This window comes from Zosterops lateralis (genome assembly GCF_965231275.1).
Source record: "Zosterops lateralis genome assembly, chromosome: 10".
NCBI lineage: Eukaryota > Metazoa > Chordata > Aves > Passeriformes > Zosteropidae > Zosterops > Zosterops lateralis.
Genome location: NC_139770.1, coordinates 9,257,340 through 9,271,755, shown reverse-complemented (window position 1 = coordinate 9,271,755; position 14,416 = coordinate 9,257,340). Strand labels below are relative to the sequence as shown.

At 61.5% G+C, this 14,416-nt stretch overlaps 2 protein-coding genes across 3 annotated transcripts; one reads left to right on the top strand and one right to left on the bottom strand.

Moving 5' to 3' along the window:
- Nucleotides 1–609: 609 nt before the first annotated feature.
- LOC310913119 (intestinal-type alkaline phosphatase-like) lies at nt 610–3,772 on the top strand (the record flags this gene model as incomplete). The annotated part of the gene is made up of 11 exons (XM_083868254.1): nt 610–712; nt 1,254–1,370; nt 1,484–1,599; nt 1,820–1,994; nt 2,128–2,300; nt 2,389–2,523; nt 2,610–2,682; nt 2,766–2,900; nt 3,011–3,202; nt 3,312–3,422; nt 3,510–3,772. Exons 1-11 carry the CDS (start codon nt 649–651, stop codon nt 3,770–3,772), a joined length of 1,554 nt encoding a protein of 517 aa, XP_083724380.1. The 5' UTR covers nt 610–648.
- Nucleotides 3,773–4,178: 406 nt separating this feature from the next.
- Nucleotides 4,179–12,518, bottom strand: ECEL1 (endothelin converting enzyme like 1). Of its 2 annotated transcripts, none has more exons than XM_083868423.1 (17): nt 11,771–12,518; nt 9,868–9,936; nt 9,601–9,711; nt 8,921–9,013; nt 8,592–8,716; nt 7,986–8,208; nt 7,747–7,845; nt 7,576–7,650; nt 7,030–7,133; nt 6,763–6,821; nt 6,559–6,610; nt 6,382–6,449; nt 6,151–6,275; nt 5,842–5,907; nt 5,540–5,635; nt 4,932–5,008; nt 4,179–4,691 (listed from the first exon to the last, which is right to left on the bottom strand). In XM_083868423.1, the coding sequence occupies exons 1-17, from the start codon at nt 12,512–12,514 to the stop codon at nt 4,592–4,594; spliced, it is 2,286 nt and encodes a 761-aa protein (XP_083724549.1). In that variant the 5' UTR covers nt 12,515–12,518; the 3' UTR covers nt 4,179–4,591. The 2 variants fall into 2 exon arrangements, with proteins under 2 accessions (XP_083724549.1, XP_083724550.1); XM_083868424.1 differs by having other exon boundaries at nt 7,036–7,133.
- Between the last annotated feature and the right edge of the window lie 1,898 nt (nt 12,519–14,416).

Sequence of the window (14,416 nt, the reverse complement as noted above, 5' to 3'; positions counted from 1 at the left end):
TGAGGTGCTGCCCCGTGCCTGCCTCCCCAGTTGGCTGTGGCTCCTGGTTCTCCCCTGGCACCAGCACTGGAGGCACTGGGGTGAAGGAGATGATGAAATATGGATGAGTGGAGGCAATGTCCCCTCCAGCTTTGCCCGGTTGTTGCACAATATACATGGGTTGGTACATTCCTGTCAAGGGCCCAGGAAGATACAGTTTTAGTCTGCATCCATGGATTTATTGCTCAGGAAAGCCTGGGAAGAGAGCAGGGTGCTTGGTGCATGAGTGACACCAGGCGCTCCCCATACCCACCATTATCCCAGATCCAATGCTCAGAGCTGCCCATATGGCACCCTGGGATAGGGCGTTGCCCTGCCTGGCACCACAGCACCGTGGCCAGGGCAGGATTTCCTGCCAGAACTGCATATCTCTTGTTCCTGCATCAGTCTGTGCCCCAAGCCCATCTGTGCCCAGCAGGCACTGGCTGTTGTGCCAAGGTGGTGCCATCAGCCCAGCCCCGTGGCCTTTGTGCGAGCTGCAAGGCAGAGATTTCCTGAACTCCTCCCCTGACCCTGTTAGGGCTGACCCCTGTCCAAAGTCCCTCCTCAGATCAGCTGGGTTTACTCAGCTCCACTGCCAGCAGCGTTGGCCTGGGGTCAGATCTCATCATGCAGCTCCTGGTATCCCTCACCCTCTGCCTTTGTGCAGGGTTCAGCACTGCTGTCATCCCAGGTAGGGACAAGGATGGGGATGGGTGCCCGGCTGGCTGCAGTGGGTATCCAGGGAAACAGGGTGTCAGCCTGGCTGGCCACAGAGAGGGCTTGGGAGGGGGAACTGGGGCTGCCCAGCTGAACAAGGATTAATGGGGGTTAGTTAGCCCTGCTCTTCTGGGGTTTTTGAACCAGTCTTCCCCCAGGTTTTTGCTTGCTTCTGTGCTGGGGGCTAGTCTGGGGGAAGTGCCTGTATCCTCTATCACCACACTCTACCATGGATTTGGCCCCATTCCACTTGCCAGATAACTCCCCATCATGTCTGGTTTTGCTGTACCCCCTTGTTCCCGTCCCCAGGACCCTGAGGCCAGGCAGTTGGTGCAAGCCTACATGGACTCCCCCCACCCCAAATATCCCCCTGAACATTTGGTTCACGTGAGAGGAGGCCTCGAGCATGGGAGTGTCCAGAGAACAAATATCCCTGGGGCATGGTACCCTGCAGGGGTGCCCTGGGGATGCAGGCACTGCAGAGCTGGGACTGATGGGTGTTTGTCCTGTCCCAGAGGAGGAGGAGAATCCATCCTTCTGGAACAGGCAGGCAGCTGCAGCCATTGAAGCCTCCTTCAAAATCCAGCCTAGGATACGCCAAGCCAAAAACCTCATCCTTTTCCTTGGGGATGGTGAGTCCCATTGGCACCCATGGCAGGCAGGCTGACATGGCCAGTACTCTGCTGAGTGAGATATGTGGAGGGCATCTGGTCCAGAAGGTGACCAGGACCCTCTCTCTACCCAGGATTTGGGATCCCCACCATCACAGCCACCCGCATCCTAAAGGGGCAGCAGCAGGGGAAACTGGGCCCTGAGACCCCTCTTGCCCTGGATGCTTTCCCCTACGTGGCTCTCTCTAAGGTAAATTCCAGCACGCTGGAAAGGGGCCATGGTGATCCTGGGCATGGGGCCATAGTTATCCCAGGCATGGGGCTGCTGGCACCCCGGAGCTGCATGTGTGTTGTGCATGGGGTCCCTCCCCATCCCACATGAGTCCATGGGTGAGTGAATGAGCATGGCAGGGGGTTCTGGGGGACACCCCACTGGGGTCCCTTGCCCTGATCTCCTCTATCCTTGGCAGACCTACAATGTGGACAGGCAGGTCCCTGACAGTGCGGGGACAGCCACAGCCTATCTCTGCGGGGTGAAGGGCAACTACCAGACTATAGGGTTGAGCGCGGCCGCCCGCCACTCACAGTGCAACACCACAGCCGGCAACGAGGTGATCTCAGTGCTGGAGCGAGCCCGCAAAGCTGGTAACAGAGGATGGGGGCACCCTATGGGGACACAGGGTGCTATGCTGGGGGCTTTCCCCCATGGGCACCCCATAGCTTGGTGGTGGGGACCCTGTGTTGCCCTCGGTGGGGCCTGATGAGCGGGGTCTGGCAGGAAAGGCGGTGGGCATTGTGACCACAACGCGGGTGCAGCACGCGTCGCCCTCGGGGACCTACGCACACGTGGTGAACCGGGACTGGTACGCGGACGCCAACGTGCCCCTGGACGCGCGGCAGCAGGGCTGCAAGGACATTGCCTGGCAGCTGGTCCACAACGTGGACATCAACGTGAGCACCCGTGCACGGGAGGAGGAGAGCAGGGACAGACTCCTCTCAGGGCACCCCAATAACATTTCATCCACCTCATCCCCTCAAGGTGATCCTGGGAGGTGGTCGGAAATACATGACCCCCACGGGGACGCCGGACCCCGAGTACCCCACAGATAGCAAGCAGAATGGGATACGCGAGGATGGGAATAACCTCATCAACATGTGGCTGCAGGCACGGCCGGTGGGTGATTGATTCCTCAGGGATGGTCCTCTGCCCACTCCCCTTGGGCCAGGCACCCACTAATCCCCTGAGGGATTTGCCCACAGGGTGCCCACTATGTCTGGAACAGGACAGAGATGCTGGCTGCTGCCGCCAACTCCAGTGTGAATTATTTGATGGGTAACAAATGACCCCTGTGCCACAACCCCACAGGCGCTGGGACACTCAGGCACTGATGCTGTTCCCAACACATCCCCTCATAGGTCTCTTTGAACCCGGGGACACGAAGTACGACCTGATGCGTAACACCACCCTGGACCCATCACTCACTGAGATGATGGAGGCAGCCATCACCATCCTGAGCAGGAACCCCAATGGCTTCTACCTCTTTGTGGAAGATAAGCTGGGGCTTGTGCCTCTGGGGCCAGTGAGAGGGGGGTGTAGGGTGGGGGTAGGAGTTGGGCATGCTGCTGTTGGTCCCCAGCCCACTGTGGGTGTCCATCTGCAGGTGGCAGAATCGACCACGGCCACCACGACGGTGCAGCCCATAAGGCACTGACGGAGGCAGTGGAGTTTGACCGGGCCATCGAGCGGGCAGGTGTCCTGACAGACGAGGCTGAGACCCTGACTGTTGTCACCGCTGACCACTCGCACGTCTTCTCCTTTGGTGGCTACACCCTGCGTGGTTCCTCCATCTTCGGTGGGGCTCTGCCCTATTTTGGGTACTGCCAGCCCTGTGGCACCCTGACTGGCCAGAGGGGTGATATGAGTGTTCCTTGGCTGATCCTCCTCCATTACCCCTTCCCCAGATCTGGCACCCACGACAGCCACTGACGGGAAGAACTACACATCCATCCTCTATGGGAATGGGCCGGGATACCCAGGCTCTGAGCGGCCTGACGTGGACTCAGACAAAGCCAGTGAGGGCACAGAGACCATGGCTGGGTGGTGGGGTGGGGCTGGGGGCCATCATTGCCCCACCTCATCCCCTTCTCTTCCCTCCCCAGTGCAATACGAGTACCTGCCACAGGCGGCTGTGCCCCTCGACTCGGAGACCCATGGCGGTGAGGATGTGGCCATCCTGGCCAAGGGCCCCATGGCCCACCTCTTCCACGGGGTGCAGGAGCAGACCTATGTAGCCCATGTCATGGCCTACGCTGCCTGCATCGAGCCCTACACTGACTGCCGCCAACGGAACTCTGCCCCTGGCATCCGCACCACGTCCCTGGCCCTGCTCCTGCCTGCCCTCCTTCTGCCCCTCTTACAATGATCCCATGTCCCTAGGCCACCCCACAGACTCCCTCCCCACAGTGTCTGGATGCTGCAGCCATGTGGACACCGAGTCCTGGGCAGTAAGGTGTTAAATAAACACGGGGTGTGACACTGGTGGGACAGGTGTGTTCATGGAGTGCGGGTGCCTGTGCCATGCGGGCAGGGCTGGGGGTGCTGCCCACTGCTCCCATCCCCTGGCCATGGCCTCTGGCAACCACCCAGCATATCCAGTGCTTTATTGACCAGAAACAGCAGCGAAAAATACAGCGGTGTCCATGTGCTCGTGCTCCCAGGCAGGCTGTAATTGCCCGGCCCCAGCTCCACTGCTGTGCCCCACCCTGGCTGGGCTGGTGCACGGACTGGGTGGGGCTGGCATGGGGAATGCCGGGGAGGGCACCGTGCAGGGGAGGCTCTTGGCATGGGGCAGCCCCCTGGTATCTCTGGAGTCCTCCTCCTGCCTTGACTGATGGGATGGATGTGGTAGGGCTGGGTGAAGGGTTTGGAGTGGGTGGACAGAAAAGGGGGTACAGAGGTGCCTGGGAATGCCCTCGTTCCTCCATGGGGAATGATGACCCCTCGGTGTGCAGGGCAGTGGATAGGAGGGGGATGGGCAGGACGCAGCTGCCCAACCCAATGTCCCTGCTGCCTACACCCCTATGGCAGGTGCCTGCCTTTGGGATGACCCCCTGTGACACCCGAGGGTGCCCCCTTTACCTGGACAATAGGAGGGGGAGATGGGAAGTTGGGGAGTGGGCACAGAGTGTCACTTAGGCAGGGTGGGGATGGAGTGTCCCAGCCTGCTGAAGAGGGATCAGCCTCACCACACTGAGCACTTGTGCACCGGGTTCATGGGCGAGTTCTTGGGGCAGTGGAAAACCCGTCCAAACTCCTCAAACTGTGAGACACTGCCCAGGACCCTGCCAGGAGAGAGGAGGACCTCAGAACTGGGCACCCCCTGCACTGCTGCCTTGCACCCTACTCAGGGCATGTGCTCACCCCAGCAGCACCGCAATCCCTGCCCCAGGGACATCACCCAAAATCTGCTGGCACCAGCACTCCAAAGGGTGCTCATCCCACTTTGCACAGCACTGACATCTGTGGGGAAGGCTGGAACCCACCATGCCCCCAGCCCATCCCATTTTGGGAGCACCCAGTACCTGTAGTGCTCTGGGGCATGCTTGTCTGTCAGCACCTGCAGGTAGATGGATTGGGATCGCCGCTTGATGCACCAGTTCTGCAAGGGAGAAAGGTTCCATGGACAAGCCACATGAGGCACCCTGGGGCCTGGCAACCACCAGGATATGATGGCCCTTCTGGCTGCTAGGGATTGAGGGCAGTGATGCCCTGGTTGGATTTGTTATTGTAGGGTCTCCCAGGAGCCTGTGTACATGGTATAAGTGGGTTGGGAGAGCAGGAGTCATGTTTGTTATTGAAGGGTCTCTGGGGTTGCAAGCTGCCTGGCTGCAGGGTTTGCTAGAATTTTGGGATCACATGTATTTGTTACTGTGGAGCCTCTGGAAGTCATGGGGAACACACTAATTTATTATTGCGAGGTCCACAGGAGCAACAGGACGGTGTGGGGTGCTTGTTCAGGGCTGAGCTCTGTGCCCTGAGCCCAGGACCTGCTGATGCAGCCAAGCCCAGCTCCTGGCCATGGGCACCAGGTCCCCCAGGGGTCTCTCCCCATCCTTTTGGGCTGCTGGCCCCACACAAGGTGACCCTCCTGCCCCAATACCTGTTATGTGTGAGGAAGACTGGGGCTCACCTGGGCAAAGGCGATGAAGAAGAGCTGGTCATGTGTGTATTTCATGTGGTGCAGGGGGTGCTCGGGGCCGTGCTCCCGCACCCACTTCTGGTAGGCCTGGAGAACAAGGGGTGCCCTCAGCATGGCCTGGGCACTCCCCCAAACCCACCCTGGACCCACTCCCGAGCCTCCAGCAATCAGGATCATGCCCAGCCTTTGCTGCAGGGAGTAAGGAAGGGTTGAGGGGGTCTCCTGCCCACTCAATAGGGATGGCATAAGCAGCTGCCCCATGGCTGTGACAGCCAGGCTGGGGGGACACTTACGTAGTAGGCGAGTTTGAGCCCGCCCATGTCAGCGATATTCTCCCCCAGTGTGTGTTTGCCATTCACCTGCCAAGAGAGGAGAAATGACAGCATAACAGAGGTGTCCCCATCCCCACCTTGGCACCGAGGCTGCACCCAGTGCCCTGAGGAATTTCCAGGCTAAGGTGTGATGAATTGTTGGGTCTCTGGGCTGGGCTGGGCAGAGGCAGTTCTCCTGCAGACACCCAGCCCTAAGCAATGGAGCAGCAGGGACCCCACCGTGGGACAGCTGTGCCCTGCTGGACATTGGCCAGCAGGAGGGGGTCTCACCCTCTGGTTGTAGACAGTGAAGTTGTCGTAGAGGTTGACGATGCACTGCGCCTTCTTCAGGAACTTGCTGTACGACCGCTCCGTCCACCAGTGCACCAGGTTCCCGTGCCGGTCGTACTGTCCCCCTGCCAAGGCAAACGCCACCTCCAAGAGTCCCAAGAGACCCAGGTGTCCTGCCTGGCTGCCTCACCCTATCCTGACATCCAAGCAGGATATAGGAGGGACACTCACCCCAGTCATCATAGCCATGGGTCAGCTCGTGCCCAATGATGGTGCCAATCCCACCATAGTTCAGTGACCTGTTGAGTGGGGAGCAGAGGTGAGAGGGTGGAGAGCACGGTGCTGGCAGGGATGGGGGTGACCCCATGACATGGCAACCCCGTGGCCATTCCCCAACCCCACACTCACTGCGGGAACTCGGGGTCGTAGAGGGTGGGCTGCAGGATGCCAGCAGGGAACACTGGGGACACAGGACAACAGTGCAATTGGGTGTCACCCTGCCCTGTACTCACCCACAGCATCACCCAGCACCCGGGGACCATGGGACTCGTCCCCATCCCAGATCCTCCCCGCTCCCGCCTCGGGGGCGGATCGGGGACGGGCAGTGCTTACCCATCTGGTTCTTGTTGGGCAGGTAGTAGGCGTTCAGTGCCTGGGGAGGCAGCAGCCACCTGCAAGGAGAGACAGCAGTGCTGGGCTGCAGAGCACCGAGGGACATGGAAGTGCCATCCCTTTGCACAGCTACAGAACAGGGGGCATTCCTGGAATCCCTGTGCCCTTCTGCCTACACCCTGTGGGGTGCATCTGGGCACGGGGAGAGGGGACACTGGTGCCACCATGCTGGGCCCCTCCATGTCCCCAGGGCAAGGGGATACCCACACGGACTTGTCCACCTCCTGCCGGATCTTCTTCACTGAGAGCCTGATGCTGAAGGCGATGCTGTTGAGGATGTTCTTGAAGTAGGTCTTCTCATCCACCTCAAACTGGGAGGGCACAGGCACATCAGGGGAGATGCCAGCCCCGAGAGTGTGGAGGGCAGGTCTGTGGTGTCCTCCCACCCCTGTGAGCCTTGGTGGCTGTGTGGATGTGTCACAAGTGTGTTCTCATGTCCCAAGCTGTGTGCCCACAGGGGCAGCTGTTTCTCTGTCAGCTCTGTGGGGTCCCTGGGCCATGCCAGCACCTCCAGCCCTTGCTGAGGATGGGGCTGAGCTCTGGGACCTGCAGTGTGGGGAAGGAGACACCATCCCAGGTCCCAGGGACTGTATGGCACTGCTGGTGTAGGGCGTCCTGCCAGCAGTGAGCACAGTGAGCACCAGGAGAGGGCTTGTTTTGGGGTGGCATCTTCACAGACCCTGATGCAGATATGGGGACCATCTTCCCCCACCATGTGCCCATGCCCTCACATGCTCCTGGGCTATCCCTTGCCTCATATTCCTTGTCGATGGCCTCTGGCTTCAGGAGGAAATCGGGGTACCCAATCATCACCATCATATACCGGAGCTGTGGGCAAAATGAGTGGTGGGTTCAGGCCCCAATCACACATGTCCCATGCTGATGATGGGGCCAAAGACAGGAGTGCATGCTAGGGACCACTACCTTGGCCCTGGCTGCTCTCCGTGTCTCCTCATCCATCCAATCCAGCTCATCCAGGCGCTGGTCGAGGATGTATTTGATGTCCTCTACCAGCTGCTGAACCTATAATGGGTTACCATGGTGCTGGCACAACATCCCCACCATCCATCACTGGCCAGACAGCCCTTGGTGGGGGCAGTAGGCACTTTGGCAAGGTGATGGGAGATCATGGTGGCTTCATGCCCATAGGCAGCATCACCTACCTTGGCTTTGCTGGCAGAGGAGAAGTGCTCCTCAACGAAGAGAGCTCCCAGGGCCATGCCGAAGTGCTTGTTGGCCTGGCTCAGGCAGATCTTACCCGGCTCCAGCTGCTTCTCATTGCCCTCCATCTCCTTGGAGAGCTCATGGATGGCATCACGGAAGGGGGTGGAGAGGTGCTCGCTCAGCACCACCACGATGCGCCACAGCATGTAGTTGTGAAGGATCCTGTGACAGGGACAGGATCAGCCCTCAGCATGTCCCAGGCACAGGAGAGAGTGGGGGCCAGGATGGGGCACCCATGCTCAGGGACACCTCTGCTCAGGGACACGAGGGGGCCATGGCTGGTGGGGGCAGAGGGACAGTCTGGCACCCTCACACCTCCCTGATGTCTGATGAGTCTGGTGACCTCTAGCATGAGTGGCTCACCAGGTGTCCAGGTACGACCAGGATGCCGTGGGACTCACAACAGTGCCTTTTCCCACAAGCTTTCCCAGATTTTCTGTGCCCAGCCCAGCCTTCCCAGGAGGAGGTTCCAGGCACAGCTGTCCTGTGCCCTCTGCCAGGGTGGGAAAGGTGCCAGGAGCACAAGGGGTGCCAGCCCCCCTCACCTGCTGGGTGTCACACGGATGAGGTCAGACACCTTGTGCATGTAGTCAGTGGCCAGCAGCACAACCTCCTCCTCCTCTGAGAAGTTGTCGTGGAAGATGCGGTCCAGCAAGCGCTTCCACTTGAGCTGCCAGGGCAGGCACTGTCACTGTCCCACTCCATGCCACCCTGGAGCCCCTCCAGGGCTTTCCAGCCTCCCATCAGAGGAATGCATTATCCTCAAGTGGATTTAACCAGGACAGGTGGTGGGCATTGAGGGCATGGAGCAGGGAACAGGGACAAGTGTGGGGCACAGGCAGATGGGGGACAGGCTGGCACCAGGGGTACTCACCGTGGGAGTGATGCTCTGCAGCTCAGCCAGGGTCACTTTGTGGTACATGCTGCCAACGTCCCTCCGCACATCGTCATACTCGGACACCGTGATCTGCACAGGGTGGGCACGGCTGTCACCATCCCACCGCCCACCTTGAGGGTGACACGGGGATAGTACATGGGGATGGAGCACAGCTCTGGGGCAACAGGGCATCTCTGATGTGGGTACTGACCCACATCCTTCCTACTTTCTGCCCCAGGAACCTTCTGCTGCCAGTGGGACCCTGAGGGCTGGTCAAAAGGTCCCCAAGGAATTGGGTTATCTGACGAATGGGCACACACGTCCCCCCAAGGTGCAGACTGAGGTCCTCAAGGCCTGGGTATGGAGTCTATAAGGATCCGGAGTGGCCTCACAAGGAGTATATGTTGGGCTGGAGTGGTTTTCCTAAGGGCTGGGACTGGGGGTTCTCAGGATATGGGACTGGGTCTCTGAAGCTCTGCCATGGGGTCCTCAAGAGGCTGAGATCCCCAAGTTCCAGGTATGAAGTCCCCAAAGGCTGGGATTGGAAGTCCCCATGGAGGGATTGGAATGGGATTGCTCAGGAGCAGATATGGACATCTATCCCCAAAAATCTGTGACTGAGATGTCCAAGGGCTGGACAAGGGTGCTCCAAAGCTCATGGCACACATCCCCCTCACATTGGCAAGGTGCTGCTCCAGCTGCAGGATCTCTTGGGCTTTCTGCTGCACATGCTCAGCCCCCAGGAGGGTGAGCAGTCGCTCCATGAACACTCGGTATGCAGCCAGGATCTGTTCAGAGAGAAGGGATGTTCAGTGCCACCCTCCACTGTCCTGTGGCACCCCAGTCCCTGGCACTGCTGGCAGTGGGGTGCCCTCTGTCTGCCAGCCATGCTGCTTGCTAGTCCGTCTCCTGGTGTCCCCAAGGCATCGTTGTGCCCCCCTCACCTTCTCACTCTCCTCATCCTGCCCCAGGTAGAGGGTCCGTTCAGGCAGGGTCAGCCCGTCCTGGTCGATCTGGGGGCAGAGACAGGGGAAGAGGGTGAGCAGAGGGAGGGGGGGCTGTGCTGAGCCAGGCACCCCTCGCCTTCCCCACATTGCAGAGTGCCCCTCGTGTCCCTGGAGCTGAGGGATGGCCGTGTGCCAGGACAGCCCCAGGAATGGGCACATCGGTGCCTCAGTTTCCCTCCTGCTAGAACCTGCTGGAGCTGCAACAGGCTGGGAAAGCTGGGCAGAGCTCCCTGCTCCATGGCCTGACTGGCACATAGGCTGCCTCATAGTCTGCCCTATGCTGCCACCACTCTCTGCCCCATCTCTGCTCCCTGGTGTCCCCCCACCTGCCCCATGGCCAGCCCCACTCCTATGCTGCAGCCTGCATGGCGAGCTGCATGGACACCCCCACTCTCCACACACACCCCTGCTGTGCTGTAACCAAGGCACAGCCTCCAACCCATACACACACCTGAGCACACTTGCACGTATGTGCAGGCTCACACACACACACAAGCACACAGGTAACTCTCCCCTCTGGACACACACCTATGAGTGTTCATGTCCCTACACATGCACCATTGCACCATTTTACCCCTGCTCTATGCACACACACACACACACAGAAACACGCACCCTCTCCTCCTCTCTTTCTGTCTCAGGTCCCCGCAACTCACTTCACCAGCCCCTCTCCACTCACACAGCTCCAGCGCTGCCCGCACACCCACGGGACCTCCAGCCTTCCTCCCCCATCTCCCTCATCCCCCCTGCCCCCTTTGCTTTCCCAGACAGGCGCTGCACCCTGCAGCCCTCACACCCCTCCTCATACACCCTATCCACTCACACCCACCGCACACCCAGCCCAAATCACACCGCCCCGACGCCCCAAGCCCAGACCCCCAGCCCTGGCTGTCACACCCATCTCCCCCCCACGCCCACGGTGTCCCACCCCGCGCACTCCCTGTCCCCGCTCCGCCTGCCCGCCCTTTCCCTGTGACAGACGCTCCCTCTAGTGTTACACACGCGCGGCCCGGAGCCGGCAGCGCGCCGCCCCGGCCCCGCACACCCGCTCACATCCGTGTCCCACAGCCCCAGCATCCCACAGGGAACGGGGCGGCTCGTCCCCACCACTGCGTCCCCCCAGTGTCCTCGCCATCACCAGCACCTCGTCCCCACCACGCCATCACCATGGGCACCCTGTCCCTGCTGTGCCCACCCTGTCCCTGCTGTGCCCACCTCCGTGCCCATCACCGAGCCCACCCCGGCATCCCTGCTGTGCCAGTGCTGTGCTCCCCGTGCCCACCACGGCACCCCCACACCCACCAACAGACTTGGCCGGCCAGATAAAGCCCACCTGCACTCTGGTGTCACCACAGGGTGAGGGACACGGTGTAGCAGGGGTGGGAAAGACTGAGAAAGCCATGGGAAAATGCCCTGGCACAGTGCTGGGGGGTTGGTGGGCACTTCCCTGCCCCTGCCTGGGGCTTGGCCCCTGTGTACAGACGGCAGCCACAAGGCCAAGGTGAGGGCTCGGCTGCCAGCACTCAGAGCCTGGTGCCCTGCTGGGCTGTCCTCGGTACCCAGGCAGGCGGCACTGCCCCGCTCTGTACATCCCCCTGCCCATGTCCCCCTGTACTGGAGGTGCCACCCGCACCCCAGGGCAGCCTGAGACAGGGGTCCCATGCTGGGAAAGCAGGAGGATCCCCGGGGACAGGAGGAGTCCCCACCCCAGCCGTCTGCTCTAGCCAAGCCCACACACTGCGGAGGCTCCCAGAGCCGCTGCAACAAGGACAGTGACATCAGGCAGGTGTCAGCGGCCCCGGCGGGGGCTGGGGCGGACACAGGGGCACGGTGCCCTCACCCGGATGACGTAGCGGGAAGTGTTCCTCTCGTCCAGGCTGACGGTGAGGGAGAAGAGCACGGCTGCACTGTAGACCCCCTGCGTCTTGTAGAGCAGCTCGTTGATGTCCCTGCGCTCCGGAGGGGCATCCCAGCCCCCGCACTCCCCAATGACCTCCAGCATGGGCCGGGGCCCGAGCCGATCGATCTCAGCCCGGTCCAGGCACGATCGGAAGAACTCCTTGACCTTCCTCTCGGCCGAGGCGCGGGCTCGGCGCCGCACGGGGCGGCTCAGCAGCGCCCGCAGCTTGGCCTCGTTCTGCTCGGCGATGGCCCCGATGGTGCCGTACACCAGCTTGTCCTCGGGGATGCCGTGCCGCCGCAGCCAGCCGCCGCAGGCGAAGGAGTAGAAGTCCTGGCAGGGGTCGATGGTCGCATCCATGTTGGCGCTTAGGAAGCGGGATGCCCGCAGGAAGGCCTTCTTCTCCTGGCACCCCTCCAGGCAGTAGCTGTCCCCTTCGGCCGCCAGGTACTTGAGGACCAACATGCAGGTCAAGATGACGCAGAGCCCCGCAGCGAAGACCAGCCCCGAGAGCAGACAGACCTCCCGGCGGCTCCAGCGGGGCAACCCCCCGCGGCGCTTCTTGGCCCCCGCGCCCAGCTGGAGGGCAAAGCCGTTGGGCAGGGTCCCGCTCTGGTACTTGCTCACGTACTTCACCTCCTGAAACTCATCGTAGTGCGCTGTCAACGAGTAGGTCTTCTCCATGGCCGGGGATGGGGTGCCCTGCCAGCAGCACTGGTGCAGGGGGCTCAGGGCAGGTGGAGGGCAGGCTCAGGCAGCCCACAGTTCATGCTGGAGCCGTGCCTGCCACGGGGAAGTGGTGATGTCCGGGTGAGTCAGGAAGCTCCTGGAAAAGGCAGAGGAGATGGATGAGGGGGAGTTTGGGAGGAGCGAGGGTGGCGGGGTTGCTTCTTGTCGTCATTGCTGTCTGTATATCCATCCCCATGAATGCCCCACTGCTGGCACTGGGGCTGGCCATAGTGCCAGGAGCTCAGTGGCACCTCTTCCCCATGGCTCTCCCCTTTGCCAGTTCCTTTGGTGACAGGGCAGGGTCCTGCCTGCATGATGGAAGTTTCAGTCCCTGGCACAGCTAATCTCACATCCCCCCACACCCACACAAAGCTCCAGCCAGAGCGCCCATGCTGGGTGGATGTTCAGGGTGTTCCAGTGAACCCAAACTCAGCACCATGAGAACCCTTCCCAACCAGGGAGGAGCACAGGGCTGCCAGCCCCTCTCGGTGGGGTATGGATGGGGTGAGCAGCTTGAGGAAGAGGGGCTTTGGGGAGATTTGTGAGGGGAGGCATTGGGTTGGGGTGCTGTGGGCTGGGTGAGGTTGTGTGGCCCCACGTTGGGTTGCAGGGATGGGTGCTGTGCCGTGGTGGGTGGTGTTGCATTGTGCTGTGTGGGGTGGTGGTGTGCCGTGTTGCATTGCGTTGTGTCAAATTGTGCGTGATGTGTGAACAAAGTTAATTCCAGTCTCGGGGGAGCCCTGAACCCCGTGGGCACCTCACAGCATTCCTCCACAATCACCACCACCATCCAACCCCTCTCCCTCCACTGGCTGGTGCTCGACAGGCAGAGGTGTCTGTCAGGGGTGACATGCTGGGGAGGAGGGGGTCTGCCCATGGGGAAAGGAGGGTGGGGACATAGATGGGTTGAGAGGGGGGGGCTTCAAAAGGAGACCCCGCTTCTTGCTTGGTGCAGAATGGTATCCGGATTTGCAGGTGAGGGAGGACAGGCTGGAGACAAAGAGCTGCTTGGGAGGTGGCCAGGATCCCCACAGCGGGGCTCCCCCGCACCCCCGTTCCTTCCGCAACTTGGGCAAAGTTGTGCCCCAGCGCAGCAGCCCGGCAGTGCCCGTGCCAGGGAGCTGCTGCCGTCGGAAAGTTAGCGGGGACGGCAGCCAGCACGGCAAAGCGTGGGGAGGGCAGGGGGCTGCCCGGGAAGCTCGAGGGATGCTGCTCAGTATGCTGCCCGAGATGCTCAGGGGATGCTCGGGGGTTCCCGGGGGATGCTGCCCGGGATGCTCGGAGGATGCTGCCTGCCCAGGATGTTCGGGAAGGTGCTTGTCGGGATGGTGGGGAAATGCTCGGGAGGTGCTAGGGAGATGCCGGCCGGGATGATGCCTTTGGTGCTCGGAGGCATGCTCAAGGATTGCTCGAGGGATGCTCGGGAAGTGATCCCCGGGATGATGCCCGGGATATTCGGAGGATGCTCGTGGAATGCTAGCCGGCAGGCACGGGGACTGCTCCCCAGACTGCTCGCGGGGTGCTCGCCGAGGTACTCGGGGGATGCTGGGGAGATGATTTTGGTTCTGCTGCCCGGGAAGTACGCGGGTGCTCGGGGGTTTGCTCACCCAGATACTTGGAGGATGCTCCCGGGATCCTGGGGCGACGCTGCCGGGATGCTCGTGGACGCTGTCCGGGATGCTCGGGGGGCTCTGGGGGTGCTCACCGGCTCTCTCGGGGGGTGTCAGGAGGCTGCCGGGGGCTGGCCGGCCCCGCGCCACCGTCCGGCTGCGCACCCCGCGCTCCGCTCCGCGCCCCGCGCCGCGGCTGGCGGAGCGGCGGGGCCGGAGGGAGGCGGCGGGGCGGGGAGGGGGTGGT